This window comes from Micromesistius poutassou, assembly GCF_964030765.1.
Source record: "Micromesistius poutassou genome assembly, chromosome: 11".
Lineage (NCBI taxonomy): Eukaryota > Metazoa > Chordata > Actinopteri > Gadiformes > Gadidae > Micromesistius > Micromesistius poutassou.
Genome location: NC_140281.1, coordinates 29,659 through 46,192, shown reverse-complemented (window position 1 = coordinate 46,192; position 16,534 = coordinate 29,659). Strand labels below are relative to the sequence as shown.

The 16,534-nt window shown below is 50.3% G+C and overlaps 2 protein-coding genes across 2 annotated transcripts in view; one reads left to right on the top strand and one right to left on the bottom strand.

Moving 5' to 3' along the window:
- LOC311355817 (dedicator of cytokinesis protein 1-like) overlaps nucleotides 1-16,534 on the top strand; it is a gene marked incomplete at its 3' end in the record, with an annotated part of 111,955 nt that overhangs the window by 71,664 nt on the left and 23,757 nt on the right. The gene's annotated exons all lie outside the window — the stretch shown is intronic.
- The window catches only part of LOC311355607 (uncharacterized protein), a gene marked incomplete at its 5' end in the record, with an annotated part of 17,223 nt that continues 1,765 nt past the window's right edge, over nucleotides 1,077-16,534 (bottom strand). Inside the window, 3 exons of the mRNA XM_084475393.1 lie at nucleotides 1,077-1,309; nucleotides 10,067-10,138; nucleotides 15,951-16,516. Of these exons, the coding sequence (XP_084331519.1) occupies nucleotides 1,126-1,309; nucleotides 10,067-10,138; nucleotides 15,951-16,516 (822 nt within the window). The 3' untranslated portion in view covers nucleotides 1,077-1,125. The remainder of the gene's footprint in view (nucleotides 1,310-10,066; nucleotides 10,139-15,950; nucleotides 16,517-16,534) is intronic.

Genomic DNA, 16,534 nt, shown 5'->3' with positions numbered 1-16,534 from the left:
TGACTTGTGTCAATGTGTGTATGGATATCATTTCCGGGGAGAAAACAAACAGACCTCTGCTAAAAAAATGAATCATTCATTCTTAATTTGTTTGATATTTGGGGAAAAATAGGAAAGGATAAGATTTTTTTTTTTCATTTTTACATTTTCCTCAAATCGCATCTCCCTCGTCTTGGAAGAATGACCACCTTTCTTCCTTTTGTTGTGGGTAAATATGACTTGATAAAGTCAACATATTTAGGAGGAGTGTTAAAATATTCTTTATTAATAGCATTAATATTTTCTTTTGGAGAAACGGTATCCTGAACATTGGTAATTGTGCTTTGCCGGTACAGTGTTAGGCTGCGCTGTCGTGTTTTCCCAAAGTCTGTGAATCTCAAGTGTCCATAAGTGGTGTATAAATAAGGTTGAGAAAGTCGCAGGAATCGGTAAACAATTAAATCGTACTCCGTTATAATTCAGCTAGAAAAATATATGCAAGTAGATAGACGGGAAACCGTTGTATTTTTTTCTTTGCTCCTTCACGATCCCCAGAAGAGAGTTGCGTCAGTATAATCCCACTCTCCTCTCGCGGAAACGAGTTTAAAACATCCGCCAAACAACAATTGTGTTTTTTTTTCTTTTTTTCTCCGTAAGCGTCCCAAAATCCAATTCCAAATCCCCCTAAACGTTCCTGGCCGCCGCCGCCGCCGCCCCCCCCCACCCACCCCCACCCCCCCCGGTGGGCAGACCGGTCCCGCTGTATTCCATCCCACTCCTCCTTCCCGTATCACAGAAGAGCAGGTCTGCAGACAGTGGCACCTCAGAAATGAACAAGAGGAGAGAGGGACTCCTCTGGTGTGACCCTGCTCTCATCCCGGGGAACGTCGCCCGCCGCCGCCGCCGCCGATCAGGACAGGTGTAATCTCCCAGTGGGGGTCCGGGGAACATCACCGTCCCGATCAGGACAGGTGTAATCTCCCAGTGGGGGTCCGGGGAACATCACCGTCCCGATCAGGACAGGTGTAATCTCCCAGTGGGGGTGGGGGGGTGGGGTGGTGGGGGGGGGGGGGGGCTGGGCGTTGACTCTGTGTGGACCGAGGCGCGGTCTTCTTTTAGCTTCTTCTTCTGCGTCCCCCCCGGGGCTCAAAGGAACCAGAGTTTCCAGCGCGGGTGCTTCTTGGAGTCTGCTTTGGACTTGCGTTTGGGCGTGGAGGTGAAGGCCTCCTGGGGGTAAGGCAGCGGGGGGAAGCCTGACTCCTCGGGGGGGCACAGCCTCTTCATTAGTGGCTGCAGCTTGTCCTCCTGCTGTTTGAAGTCCAGCTCCACACTGCCGGAGAGGGAGAGGGGGGGGGAGAGAGAGAGGGAAGAGAGAGGGAGAGGGGGAGAGGGAGGGGGAGAGAGGGAGAGGGGGAGAGGGAGGGGGAGGGAGAGAGAGGGGGGAGAGAGAGGGAGGAGAGAGGGGGAGGGGGAGAGGGAGAGGGGGAGAGGGAGGGGGAGGGAGAGAGAGGGGAGAGAGAGAGGGAAGAGAGGGAGAGGGGGAGAGGGAGGAGAGAGGGAGAGGGAGAGGGAGAGGGGGAGAGGGAGGGGGAGGGAGAGAGAGGGGAGAGAGAGAGGGAAGAGAGGGAGAGGGGGAGAGGGGAGGGGGAGGGAGAGAGGGGGGTGAGAGAGAGGGATACAGGGAGGGATGGGGGGAAGAGAATGAACATGAGAAGTAGGAAGACCAGACCTAGACAAAGCTATAACTTGGCAAATGCTTGGTATTGCCGGAGTGTCACGAGTAAAACTTGGCATCCGTTGAAGAACGCAAGTCATGCAAACCCCGTGTCTTTCACACGACACTACACATCGTTTTTGTGCGTTGTTACTACTTCAATATGTTACGATAACCCCTCTCCATCTCGCCACGTCTTTACGCATACAAAGGTGGGAGTGCATCGAGCTGACTTTATGTTCCCCCCTCGGTCGCTCTCACGGCAGCCGAGCACGCCACGGATCTGGTTTAGTGTCTCTGCAGCCTCCACCTCCTCCCTCACCTCTCCGGGGGAAAAGAGACACGGCCCTCAGCAGGGTTTATCCCGGAGGATACTGGGGTCACTGGGAGACGGGGGTGAGCAGAGAATACCCTCCGAAACACCGATCTCCAGCACAGTGATCACATCTCTGTTCCCCCCCCCACCGGGCCACAACATCAGCACAGCGAGAGGCAGAGGAAGAAACGTACGCAACGCGTGTGCTTTTAAAGCACGCTTCTCCGAGGGTTGCGGTTAAGGAGTTTATCAGTGCGGGACGTCCTCTACATGTCGTGTAATCCCGCGGGAACCCGTTCTCCGACGGCTAGCTTTGGCTAAGTGAAACTCCGATTAGCGCCAGCGCGCTAAGTGTTGCGCAGCGCTAATCTGCCAGAGCCTCCTCCCCCCCCTCCTCCCCTCTCTCTCTCTCTCTCTCTCACGTGTGTGAGAGAGAGAGCAGATGCCGCTCGCTTATCGGTGAGCGCGGATCGGGGTCAGGAAGTCCCAGCATGCATTGTCTAGACTCCGGCGGCGGCGGCGGACGAGTTGTTCACCACTGTAAGGGATTAGCACCATGGATATATATATATAGAACACTAGACGTCTGGTCCGTGCTGCCGGCCACTGGCGGCCATCTTGCCACAGTCAGCTGGCTCACCCGTAACGTTGTGTCGGTCGTCGTGGTACGTCTACTTTTTAAATAACCACAACTTGCTCAATTTTCAACCGATTTTCAACCGGTTTGGTTTGTTATAAACGTCAGAGATGTAGTTATGACACTGCATGCTTATGAATAATTCTGTTATGTTCTAAAAAAAAAAAAAAATAGAATAAGCTAAAATAGGTACAAGATTTCCCTTTACAAATAGTAGTAGTTTGCAAGAAACCAAACCGGTTGAAAATCGGTTGAAAATTGAGCAAGTTGTGGTTATTTAAAAAGTACATGTACCACGACCAACACAATGGCCGTGTCCCAATTCAGGGGTTGCATCCTTCGAAGGACGCATTTGAAGACCGCATACGTCACAGCGGCGCGTCAAGTGCTGTCCCATTTTGAAGGGTCCTTCGAATGCGGCCGAGATATGCAGCCTTCGTTTCCCGGATTTGAAGGACGCATCGGATGCATCCTTCACGGCCCAACGTATCCCAACATTCATTGTGCGTTGGATATTTTTTCAGAAATGGCGCGGAGAGAGCGGAAGCAGCAGCTGCAGCGAATACATATTTAATGACAAAACTATGTAAAAACATTTTTTTAATATAAAAGTAAGGTTGGGACCATTTTAAATATGTAACTGTATTATCAAAGTTCAATGTCATTAACGCTAGCCATATAACGTTAAACTAATTAACGTTAAGCCAACGTCCTCTCTTCCTCTTCACCCGGCGGTGAATCTTCTCCCACTCCTCCAATAAAAATAGATAAAACATAACCAATACAATTATGATTTCTGGCTCCATATTTCTCCTCCGCTGTCCGGTTTGAACCGCAGCTGTCAGGGTTGCTAGGAGACAGGAGCGGCGCAGGTAAAGGACGTTAACGGCTGGTTACGCAATCCGGAAAAGCTCCGTAGGCCAGACCGTCCCATTCCACGACGCTCGTTCGGCCTTCGATGCAGCCTTCGCGGTCTACGAAGGCTGCATCCTTCGAAGGACGCGTCCTTCGAAGGATGCAGCCCCTGAATTGGGACACGGCTAATGTTATGGGTGAGTCAGCTGACTGTGGCAAGATGGCCGCCAGTGCGGACGTTCTGGCCGTAAGACATCTAGTGTTCTATATATATCTATGTATCTAGTGTTCTATATATATCTATGTATCTAGTGTTCTATATATATATATATATATATATATCTATGTATCTAGTGTTCTATATATATATCTATGTATCTAGTGTTCTATATACATGTATATCTATGTATCTAGTGTTCTATATACGTGTATATCTATGTATCTAGTGTTCTATATACATCTATGATTAGCACCGCCATGAGGTCGCAAGCCCCGCCTCCTGTGAGGTCACCGGGGTCGTCCGGTCTGTTGCTAAGGGGAGTTTAGATATTTCAGTCGCCCTTTGTTTGTATTTATTTATTTTTTTTCTATATTTGGGTTTAAGAATTATTATTTTTTATTATTATTATTGTTTTGCTGGCGGTCACCATGATTCGTTTGTCCTTTCAGTGCTGAAAACAAAGTCAGAGTCAGGCGCGCAGGTTGGGATTCCAGCCGACTCGTCACAAACAGGTTGGGACGGAGCGACCGTAGAGAAGGACTTGATTGTGGATGCTGCATCACCGTACATCTCGGCGCGCTGGTCTGAAGCGGCCATCTGCGCTTTTAATTAAAACAGCCGGCAAATTTTGCAATCAAACTTTTTAGATGTGTATTATGTAAATCTTAAGCACGCACGTTGTTTGATTGGAGAAGAAGAACCTTCAATCAGGGCGCTAAAGACCGAGTCAACCTCAGAGCGCTGGAATGCCGAACTCAAGCGCTCAGCACTTTGCTCTTCCTGTACTTTGCACAGCGTGCAGAATGCTGCAGCTATTTGCAATTAATCAGGCAACGCGGTCCGTTCATTAGACCGGCACAAATGTTGTCCTATTTCTGAAAGGAATTTGCATGCGTGCGTGTGTGTGTGTGTGTGTGTGTGTGTGTGTGTGTGTGTGTGTGTGTGTGCACTTGTGTGTGTGCGTGTGTGTCTGTGTCTGCCCTTGTGTATTGTTTCAGTCATTGTGCTTACAGGAGTTTGCCTGACGATGTGTGTCTCCACGGATGACAACTAAAGTTTGTGAGTTCAAATGCTCGTGAGAATTGACAGCAAAACACCTTTTTAAGCACACCCCAAGTTAAGAGTTAATATCAGCACTTGCATTGAAAAGAGCGAATCCCTGAAAAACGGTAAAAAGGTTACCTTTCCTCGATTGCTTTCTCCAAGCAAGGATTTTAAAGTATGTAACAGAATGATTAAAGAAATAGTTAATGCCGTCATTTAGAAGAAGGTGGTATGGTATCAGGTCTAGTCCCAGTGGCTTTGTTCACAAAAGGCTCAACTTTTGGATGGAGAGACTCCATCCAAAGGGGTAAAAGTCGTGTAGACATACAGGCCCCCCTAGCTCACTGTGACTCCAGGGCTTCCACGCAAGGGCTAATGTACTCCCAAACCCAAGTTTGTGCAACTAGAGTATAAATCACCAGTTCGGCTCAGTGCCTAATAACCTGCTCCTTTTCTTAATTGATCCTTTGTCCTCCCGACAAATCATGTACTGATAAAACAACCGTATCAGTCAGTGTATCCTTACAACAGAGTATTTGTAACGAGCGATCCTTCATCATATAATTTCCTCATCCAGATATGGTAGAGGACTATAATGAGAGACACGCACACACACACACACACACACACACGCACTCCCATCAGTTTGTTCCCGTGCGTTGGTTTGAAGCTACAGGCTACACAGCGCTGTCCTTCTGTGTCAGCCCGACCCAGCCCCCTGAGCCTGCGTTTCAGGCAGCCGCTCTGCGTGCGTTTGTTTCACCGGCATAAACAGACTGATTACTGTCACTCTTCACAATCCCTAAATACACACACTGTCACTCCCGCAGTCAGCAATTACCAGGTGTAGGCATGCATGAGCTGTGTGTTATCTGTCACCCTGTCACCCCTAATGGTGAGTGATGAATGACTTTAGGGGCACGACGGGGAAACGTCCCACAATGCACCGCTTCGCATCCGTTTCAGAAGCGCGTCACAAGCAGTTTGGCGCATGTTGGGCAGCCCATGGAAGTGTGTGCGCGTGCACGTGTGTGCGCGTGCGCGTTATATCTGGAGTCTGTATCTGGAGTACTCTTTCCTGGAGAGGTAGTGTTAATAATGCTGTTGGCATTTTTCTACCCTTTCGCCCCGGGACCCGGAAAGGGCAGCAAGTCTGGAGCCGTGTGGGGTACCAGGGGTACGCGGCATACTCAGCACTTCAGGACTCTTTTGTTACTCTTTAATCTCTCAGTCCCTCTGCTCTGTGGTGTCCTCCTGCTCCTTCTCCTCCACCCCGCCCACCTCACGTTGCGGACCTCGTGGTGAGAGCAGATCAAACTATGAATCTGCAGGCCGACGCTTCCCTCGCTCGTTTTCCTGTGGGATGGCTCGTGATGCTGCATGTAACGCTGTGTGTTTTTTTTTTTTTGCCAACGGCCGACGGCCGATTCCCAATTCCCCTTTCCGGAACTGTCGGGAGAACGGTGTGTTCTCTCAACAGGCCTCCTGGCAGTGTGTCTGGCAGGTCACGCCATCACACACTGGCCTTGATACCCTTTCTTTTTTTTTTTTTGCCCCTAATTTTAGCCTAGCCTGCTCACTTTTACGCACACATTTGCAGGACCTTTTTCTGGTACAACCTGCTCATGCGGTTCTCTGATGTTGTACGTCGTATTAGGCCTGGGCGATATGGCTGAAGGACATATCACGATATAACTTGATCATATTGATCAATATCGATAACTATTCGATCATTTTAATGACCTAAAAAGACCATGCTGGATTTAAACACTTCTGTTTAACACTGAATACGACCTTCCACTGTTCTTCATTGATAAATACTCCAATGTCGACACAACAATGAAAAACAACTATTGTAAAGAAGTATGGAACCGTGTTTGTGTAACAAACCCAGCTGCTAGATTTGGTGGTCTGGTCTCTTTTCGATATATATTGAACATGTTTTATATTGATATTGATCAAAAGTCTATCACGATACGATCATTTATTGATTTATTGCCCAGGCCTAACGTCTATTGGGTTCAGTAAGCCCTCACACACCTCCCCACCTCCCCACCTCTCGTGGTCATTCGTCTTCTCACTCGCCTGGAGGGTTCGGGGTAGGCCTGGGCAATAAAACAATAAATTATCGTGATAGACTTTTGATCAATATCAATATAAAACATGTTCAATATATATCGATAAGAGACTGGACCACCGAATCTAGCAGCTGGGTTTGTTACACAAACACGGTTCCATACTTATTTACAATATCTGAGTGTTTTTCATTGTTGTGTCGACATTGGAGTATTGATCAATGAACAACAGTGGAAGGTCGTATGAAGTGTTAAACAGAAGTGTTTACATCCAGCATGGTAATTCCTAGTCTTTTTAGGTCATTAAAATGATCAATAGTTATCGATATCGATCAATAGGATCCAAGTTATATCGTGATATGTCTTTCAGCCATGTCGCCCAGGGCTAGTTCGGGGAGGAGTGAGGAGACCACCACGGGTGGATGGGCCTGGTGCCTCTTAGATCAGTGGGGCGGCGGCGGTGGTGCTGGGTTACTTAAGGACACACACACACAGATCCCTGGATGTGTGGGTTACTTAAGGACACATACACACACACACACCGATCCCTGGATGTGTGTGTGTGTGTGTGTGTGTGCTGCTGGAGACTTGATCCAGGAACTGTTGTCGAGCCCAAAGCACACACAGTGCAAATTTCCATTTTATGTAGCGCATCCCAGGAAAAAAAAAATGAAATCACATCGTACTAACAGAGCAAAGCAGACAGAGCGCGAGTGTGGCAGATTTTGTAAATGGGCCACGAGGATGAGTTAAAAGGGTTCTGGGTTCCGGTGGTCCACAGCCATCTCCCTGTCTGCGTTTATCACAGGCTTTTGCCGAAGTGCATTTGTTGTTGTGCAGGAAGCAGCCATTTAGTGTGTTCAGTTGCTGCACTCCTGTACACAGGTCGAATTCAGACTCTGGCGAACTGCACGGATCACTCCACACAGTCGATCCCACACCGCTAGCCCTCGCCTGCACACAAACACTGTTTCTGTTTGCTGTTTGTGTTGAATAACGCGTGCGGTTGGCCAAACACAGGCTGTGTGCTCAGTCAAGACCCCACGTATTTTCGCCTCAGCAAGGGGCCGGCTTCATGGAGATCTGTGTAATTAGATTGATATTTAATCTACCCTGCCCGGGTGAATGAGACGGCTATATCTGACTCTGTGTCTGATCGTCACGATTTACCGCAGCAGGCGAGCCAGTGAGGGAGGGCGGCGGTCAATGGAACTGGAATCCTGCCCTTTTTGTCAAGTGTAAAAAAAATGAGCAAATGAGAAAATCCCCAGGCAGGCTAAAGGTGTCCAATGGGAGTCTGACTCCGACAGCAGTTCAGTTCCAAGCCGCGTTTGAATCCCTTTTGCTTTCCTACTTTCAGCTCTTTCCCCCCAATGCTTTATTCCTGCCTTGTGTTCACGTACGTCTTTGTTGCAACACTGTGGTGTGATGCCCCGGGGGTGGGACTGTTGAGGTCTGCCCGGGACTATGTGGCGATAGCCTCTCCCTCGTCGCTGATGGCTCACCCCAGAAGGCTCACCTCAGGTTTTAAGAGTAATCGTTAAACACCGCGGGACACAATGCACTCTACACACTCCTAAACATGTCCCCTCTCTCTGCAACACAACACTGCCGTCGCCGGAGACTACCGCAGTATGTCAAGAGACTACTGAGCGGTGACATCCCCACTCGAGGAAAGAAATGGAAAATCAAAAGCTTGGTACTCGCGCACAACTCTGCTGTACTTTTGGGGTTTTACCTGTACCCTATTTTAGAGCTGTGAGTTTGCTAACCGACTCTTGTCAGCTGTCTTGAGCTTCACACAGGCAGCGGTGTCGAGTCAGCTGGCCTTATTACCTCTAGCCCAGCGAGTGACTGCATTAAAGCGCCGTCGTACTGCTCTGAAATACGCCCAATGCTGTCCTAAAGAGGCCTTGGTCTCTTGTCACTTTCTAAACCCCGTCAATCCTGCACAATCTGGTCCGTTCCCAGGGAGGCCGCAGATCCTTTCCGCTTTGATAATAGGAGGAAAAAGCAGGCACATAATACATGTTTAGCAATTGGTTGGACCTAGATGAAATACGTCGTCCCGGCCACTGGTTATTTAGATGCACTCGCCCTACTCTTTGAGAACCATCTCTCTTTCAGGGCATCGTCGGCAGAAGTTACCCGACAGAACCCCCTCAGACCACAGGGTTCTTTATCTCTGGTTACATAATGCAATGTTACATAATGTAGCCTCAAAAGTCTTTCTGCCACCTCCTGAAAACAAACTCTCTTCATCTCCCCCCCCCCCCCACCCGCCATCCCCAACCCCCCCTCCCCTCAAGTCCCCCAAAGGTTGTAAAAACACCCCTCTGAACACGACGACGTGCTGCAGTGCGACTTTCACACTAGGCCGCCCCGCTGCATCTCCATCCCGGTTCTACTTTGTATAAAAGAAGAGTTCTTCCTCCCCTTCACACCACCCACGGCCTCACGGGGACATCTGTAGATGTGTAAAGCCCTGACACATTTCAGTCCGGGCCACTACTCCCACAACGGCTGTGGGAGCAAAGCGAATGGACCCCAGGACGGTCCGTTTAGCTGTCAGCAGCTCATTGTAGTGATGGCCAAAGGGTGGAGGCTGGTATTGTGAACAGTAAGCAGATTGTGCTCTGGCTTCTCTCCCAACGGAGAGCGAGTAACAAAATGCCAACAGAGTGGTACATCTCTTTGATTTTCTCCTCCCTGGATCTTTTTTCTTTCTCTTGATTTCTCCCTTCTCCCGCAAAGAGGCAAAACCAGTGTCATGCGTTGGTAGGTTAGAGAATCTAGAGAGTCGCTAGAGAATCAGACCCCCGCGATGCCCTGTCGCACGCTGGAAACACTGTGTACTGACCCCGCTGTAGTACTCTCTGTAGTCTCTCTCACCCCCCTCTCTGTCTTCCTCTCTCTCCCTTTGTACTCGCTGACCCTCTAAGGTCGATATTACACAGTGCTAAGTCGCCTCATTCCACTGATTTTACGTTTGGACTCCCCCACTGTTCCCTGCAGCAGCAGCGTAGTGGCGTTGCACTACGAGGGATGGCTCGTTGAGATCCTTCTCTTTCACGCCCCCCCCCCGCCGAGATGGCTTATGCAGATAAACGTCTCCCTCTCTGGGTATGTCCTCTAACAGGCTACACGCACACCAGCAGTCACCCTTGAATGAAACAGTAGTTGACAACATTTTATTCAGCATCTTAAAGGAAAAGACTCCACTAACCTGTAAATAATGCACGCGCTGTTGCGACACGTATCGCAGTTTGCCGTGTCCTGTCCCGTTCGATAAGAGAGGCTGTGGAGGAGATAAGAGTCATGAATGAGTAATTACCATGCATTTGATGGCCATTATGTCCCCTCAACCCTTGCCACCGTCGCCCCTCATCACAGGTCTTATCCTCCTAGCAGCGTGGGTCTGGGCAGCTAATGGTTCTATCTCTCAGTTCCCCGCCCAGCTAGCGTTCAGAGCAAAGGAAGGTTTATGGGTGGTAAAGGCCCATTCCCTGGTGGCTGGCCAGCCCTGCGTCTGCATTGGCGGCTGGTGGTTGTCTGGTACAACGCGCAAAGTAAAATAGAGAGAGGAGAAATGCCCTCCTCATCATTTCAACAAAGTCCCTGAGTGAATCCTCAGAGTAGTTGTGGTACCCAGCTGAAAACCACTCCTCACTCACAAATAAAGTGACTATTCATTGGGTGCCCCAGATATCATTTTCACACTGTTGGAGTTATGGCTGCCAGAAAAAGATTTGGCTGGGAGAGTCCCAGCATATAGATCCATACGCCAGACGGACTGCCAACGCAGATACATCCGTTCTAATTAGAAACGAGCCGAACCGTTTGTCGTGTTGTTTGCTTATCTGCGCACAGGAGCGCTCGTCGGTGCTGGCGCTCGGCTCGTGTTTCATGACCTTGAAACAAGACGGACTGTTTAATGAGACTCTGCCCGAGGTAATGGGCTTTTCCTCCGGCTACACGAGACGATTGGCTGTTTCTGCTTAACGACAGCCGCGCTGTGAGGAAACGGCGTGAGATTGTTATTGACATCGCTCCAAATGTGTCTTTCATTTTATTGCAGCCTTTATTCTCAGCGGCCCATGAAATATGTGTGTTGTTATGACCCCTTTGTCACCGGGGGACCACTTAAGGCGTGGAGATGCCCATAAAGGGAAACTATTTGGTTACATGCGCGGACGGCCGCCTCAATTGGATTAGCGTGTGGTTTTGTCACGATAGATCACCGGTAATTACCTTGAACATACGGTGGACCCCCATCACTGAACACACAGGAGCAGAAATCAATGCTGCGCTAGTTGGCTTTTATAGTCCTGACCCGCGTTTATGGCGCTCTTCTCTTACCCCCCGACACGCTGAGAGAGATGACTGTAAAAGCAGGCAATCACCGGCTGCTAACAGTCCAGCAAAAACACGTGTTGTCTCGCAAATTACCGTCCCCAAAATTGCGCACATAAAAAAAAAAAAAAGCCCAGATTTGAGTGCAAATCAGGGCTACGGTTCTCCACACAGTCTGAACGCCGCCGCGGCGGTGTACCCTTCAGACGAGCCCAGGTTGACCTTCAGCAAACAGCCGGTCCCTCCCACAGTGGCGTGTGCTTAAGTGTATTGAGTCATTGTGCGGCGCCTTTCTTTGATCCCCCTCCCCCCCCCCCCCCCCCCCCCCCTGCTCTGAATCCACTTTCCCAGAGGACCTTGTGACTTGTGAACCTGCCACATCTCTTAGGTCCAGGGAGTTTTAATATGTGTGTGGTTTCGCAGTAGCTAGTCTACACTGTACCGATTTAAAAAAAACAACAACAACAACTCTTTAACAGACTCTTTTATGAGTTGGTGTCTCTGGCCGGGGACACGTGCGTCTCTGCACCTCAGAGCGTCCTGAGGTGGAGGACGAGGGGGGGCGGGGGGGGAGCGGTGTGGACTGGACTCTGTTGTTAATGGGTCTGCTGGGGCCCAGTGGACCGAGGTACGGTTACAAGCGGGAGAGACCACGTGGGATGTGTTGAAGCGGAGGGCAAGGTCACCCCACCCCCCCCCCCCCCCCCCCGCCCCGCTCGCACGTGTTTACGTCCCAGAAGGGCGGATCAATAGTCTCTGATTGGTCCATTCACCTTTTCACACTGTCGCTCTCTCCCTCGCTCTCACTCTCTAATGCATTGTCTCTCTTGCTCTCTCGCTCTCTCGCTCTCTTTATGTCTCACTCTCTCATGCTCTCACTCTCTCTCATGCTCGCTCTCTCTCTCTCTCTCGCTCTTGTTAAGTCTCATGCTCTCATGCTCTCTCTCTCGCGCTCTCTCTCTCTCTCTCTCCCCCCAATATATTCCCATGCTACAAGGTGAGCCCCTATAGGTCACCTGCTACAAGGTGAGCCCCTATATAGGTCACCTCCCCCCTCACCTGCTACAAGGCGAGCCCCTATATAGGTCACCTCCCCCCTCACCTGCTACAAGGTGAGCACCTATAGGTCACCTGCTACAAGGTGAGCCCTCTGATTGGTCAGCTCTCCTCTCACCTGCTACAAGGTGAGCCCCTATATAGGTCACCTCCCCCCTCACCTGCTACAAGGTGAGCCCCTATAGGTCACCTGCTACAAGGTGAGCCCTCTGATTGGTCAGCTCTCCTCTCACCTGCTACAAGGTGAGCCCTGATAGGTCGGCTCCGGGGGGGGGGGGGGGTCTAAAAGGCATCGTCATCCACCTGCATACTCACTCAGGCATCAGAATAGAAACACGGAGCACACGTGTATTTCTATATTAGTACGTATGGGGGCTGGCTGTGACAGTGCTGAATGGGGGCGAGGGAGGAGGGAGGGAGAGAGAGGGAGGGGAGGGAGAGGGGAGGAGGGAGGGAGGGAGAGAGAGGGGAGGGAGGGAGGGGAGGGAGGCAGGGAGGAGATGGAGGGTGTGTACGTGTGTACGTGTTTGTGTGTGAGTGGTGGCTCACGATTCTTTTTTCACTAGATCTTGTGTGTGTGTGTGTGTGTGTGTGTGTGTGGAGCCTTGCCCAGGCCCCCCTGGGGTTCCGAGACAACACCGTTCCTCAGATGGCGCTCATGTCCTCTAACCTCCCCTCTCCTCTGGCTGACTGCCAGGCCCTGATCACCTCACATGGAAATAGTAGGGTGGCTCTGTAATTATACAATAAGCTAATAGCCATACCAAGATCTCTCGCTCTCTCTCTCTCTCTCTGCTCTGTGTCTCTCTCTCTGTCTCTCTCGCTCTATCTGTGTGTGTCTCTCTCTCTCTCTCTCTCTCTCTCTCTCTCTCTCTCTCTCTCTGTGTTCTCTGCTTCTCTCCTGCACTCACACAGTATCTTGCTGACGGAGGAAGAGAAGCTTCCAGATGTATCTCCTAATGAAGCACCTCTCTGATTATGGCCTTGTGATGCGAATCTTCCTCCGTCGTTAATACCTGTCATCCCGTCCTTATGTGGAGAACATTTATGTGACGACAGGAAGTTAATGCTTATCCAAGAAGGATTTTTTTTTGTCAATGCGCTAAAGTTCTCTTTGCGACCCCCGACAGCAACCGATGAATCAAATTCTCTGACGTAAAAAGGAAGAAATCCAGTATCTGTGGCTGCAGCAAGCCCCTTTATAAATCTGTCCAATCATTGCATTCGGCCTGAATGAATTGATTGGGTGGCCCACCTGTCAGTCTATGTCCATTATAATTAGGGATCGACCAATATCGATTTTTTTTTTACTTTTTTTTTTTTTAGGGCTGATACCAATTTTTTTTTTTTTTAGACCGATGAAGATTTTCTTGAGCCGATATTTGTAGCCGATACTGCTTTTGCATTTAAATCATAAAAATGACGATGACAATGATGTTAACAACAGTCTCAATTTAAAAAAGGAACATTTATTGAACTGTCGATACACGTGGAAAAAACGCAAATCGATATATCGGTCGATCATTCATTTATAACGGTACCTGTGTGCAATCTGCCCTGCACTCATTGCCCGTGACCAGCGTCTTACTCAAAGCTAGGCTGGCCTATCGCTGGGTTTGCCTTGAAGGGAGGACCGGGGGGGGGGGGAGAGGTGGGAGAGGTGGGATTCCTTAGGCTGAATACTTTAATAATCACTCTGACAAGTTTCTCAGAGTTGCGTACTGTAGCCGTAACACTGACCCATCGACCGCAGTCACAAGCCCAGGTGTCGGGCCCCGTGATGGCCGGACCCCTAGCACCACCAGCTCACACGTCGGACGGTGAGTTGTGCGCGCAGCGAGACAAGAGGAATGGATGTCGTGAGGTGGCAGCGGTATCGCAACAGATGTCATCGCCCTCCACCCGCCGGCGCTGCTATTTGTCAGTCCGGGTGACGTTTCAGCGCGGGGCGAGGAGCGGTAATGTAGTGTGACAGAGGGCGGCCAATAGAATTCTCACTACCTCGCTGACTGAAGAAATGTATAAATATGAACATTAGCGTTCTGAACATTCGGAAATGGGAAGGCACCGTGGCACTGACTGATGTGGCGCACAAGAGCTTACTAACTGTGGCTTACTACTAAAGGAGACTTTAAGGAGGGTTAGACGTGTTGGACGGTGATGTGAAGTCTCAGGTTCGGCGGTCGTGTGTCTAAAGTGATTAGACAGATTCCTGGTTAATGGTCTTCTAATTACGTCATTCCAGGTCATCAAGGTGTGCATTTACCATCAGGAAATGCGTTGGGGTTGGACATCTGTTCTCCCTCTTTTACGAGCCTGTGTCGTTCCAGGACTGAGTTTGTTTGCTGACTTACTTTCTGAAATGTTGCTGACGAGGCTTTGGGCCGGTGTGCCGTGGGTTCAGCCCTGTGTGATGGGTGAGGGTTGTTCTTTGTTTTTAGATCCTGTTGTCCATCACTTTAAGTGTTCCCTTTAATCGCTGTAATCCTCTTCATCGTACATTCCTGCCACATTGCTCCTGATTAAATCAGGCATGACAAGGCTGACTCTCTCTCTTTTCTCTTCATCTCTTGTTTCTACTCCACTCATATACCCTCTCCTCTACACCCATCTCTCCTCTCCTCCTCTCCCGCCTCTCTCCTCCTCTGCTGCCTCTCTCCTCCTCTCCTCCTCCTCCTGCCTCCCTCCTCCTCCTGCCTCTCTCCTCCTCTCCTGACTCGCCTCTCCTCTCCTCCCCTCTCCTCCTCCCATCCTATGAGAGTAATCAGCCAGTGACCAGATGTGTAAGATGGCATCCAGAGATCTTTTACAACACTCTCCTGAGAACCACTACACCAGAAAAGGATCATGTTGTAAATTGTACTGTTTTCTGTTCCCCAAACCCGTGAGCCAAACACTTATATCCACCATCAGAACCCGACATTTTGTGCCAGCTTCGTATACCTTGGATAATGGCTGGACGAGAGTGTGTGTGTGTGTGTGTGTGTGTCCGCGTCCGCATTATTAGAGGCACACAGATGAATTTTGGGAGGATCGCTCAACAAATTGACTATGTAGTTTTCCTCCGCCTTTGTAATAACAAGCCTCTATTCATGTCCGCTAGGTGCCTCTTCCCTCGTCTCTTTCCATAAACTCAATTTCCATCAGCAAGCAAATCGCTTTTCACAAAGCTGTTCCATAGGTCATGTTCTCCACATATCTACATTGTGTTGCTTCCACGCATCCAAGGCCTTCTAACCAAAGGAGCTGCGAATCAGACTCTTCTAGTCTATCTTTCAAATCGCTGCAGTTGTTTCCTGAGCAGTTCTCTCTCTAAACGTCTTGACACCACCATTTCATTCAGACAAACAAGGCTCTTTGGAATCTTGGATCTTTTTGAAACGCAGACAGCAAAGATGAAGAAACGGCGCGATTGGCTTGTTCCCGTCCGTCTCCACTGGAAATTTGTGCTACTCTAAATCGGAACTATTTTAGGTATGCCATTAGCTACCCTTGGAACTCACTCTCCTCAAACCACGACTGTATTCATCATTCATGCTTCGTACACTTAGTGAGCACTCGTTATCAGGGAACTGAAGACGAAAAAGAAAAAAGAAAAAAAACAACATTCTCACTTCACTTCAAAGTCACTTGCATTTCACTTTAAAGTCACTTTCATTTCACTTTAAAGTCACTTTCATTTTCCAGAGCAGGAGACTCACCCTTCTCTGTGGGCCTCGCCCCTCTCCAGCTCCTGGATCACGCCCAGCAGGACCTTGATGGTCTCCTGGCTGGAGCTGATCATGTTCTCCATGACCTGCAGCTGTGCTTTAACATCCCCGTCTTTAGTCACTGCCACCATCTGCTTGCACGCCTCCGGGGAGCCCGGGTTCAGCGCCATCGCGCCCCCGGCCCCCCCCACGCCGCACGGCGCCGGGGGCGGGCCCTCCGTGGCCCGTAGAGGCTGGGAGGAGGAGGAGGACGACGACGCCGGCCTCAAGCACCCCGCCCCGCCCCCGCCACCGGCCCCTGCCCGGGGCAACGTCTGAGACTGCAGGCCGTTGAGCTGCAGGCCCTTCTTCCGCCGCACGGAGGGGCTGTCCAGGCACTCCACCTGCGTGAGGGAGTTCCAGGTGAGGGGGCCGGTGACCCGGGACACCCTGTCCGGCAGGGTGCGCGGCGAGCCCTCCTCCAGGTTCAGCAGCTGCCTCTTGGCCGCGCAGCCCGCCCGCCCGTCCTCCCGGCGCTGCGGCCGCGGCCTGGGGTTCCCGGACGGGACGCTGCAGAGCTGGTAGTCCCCGCCCCC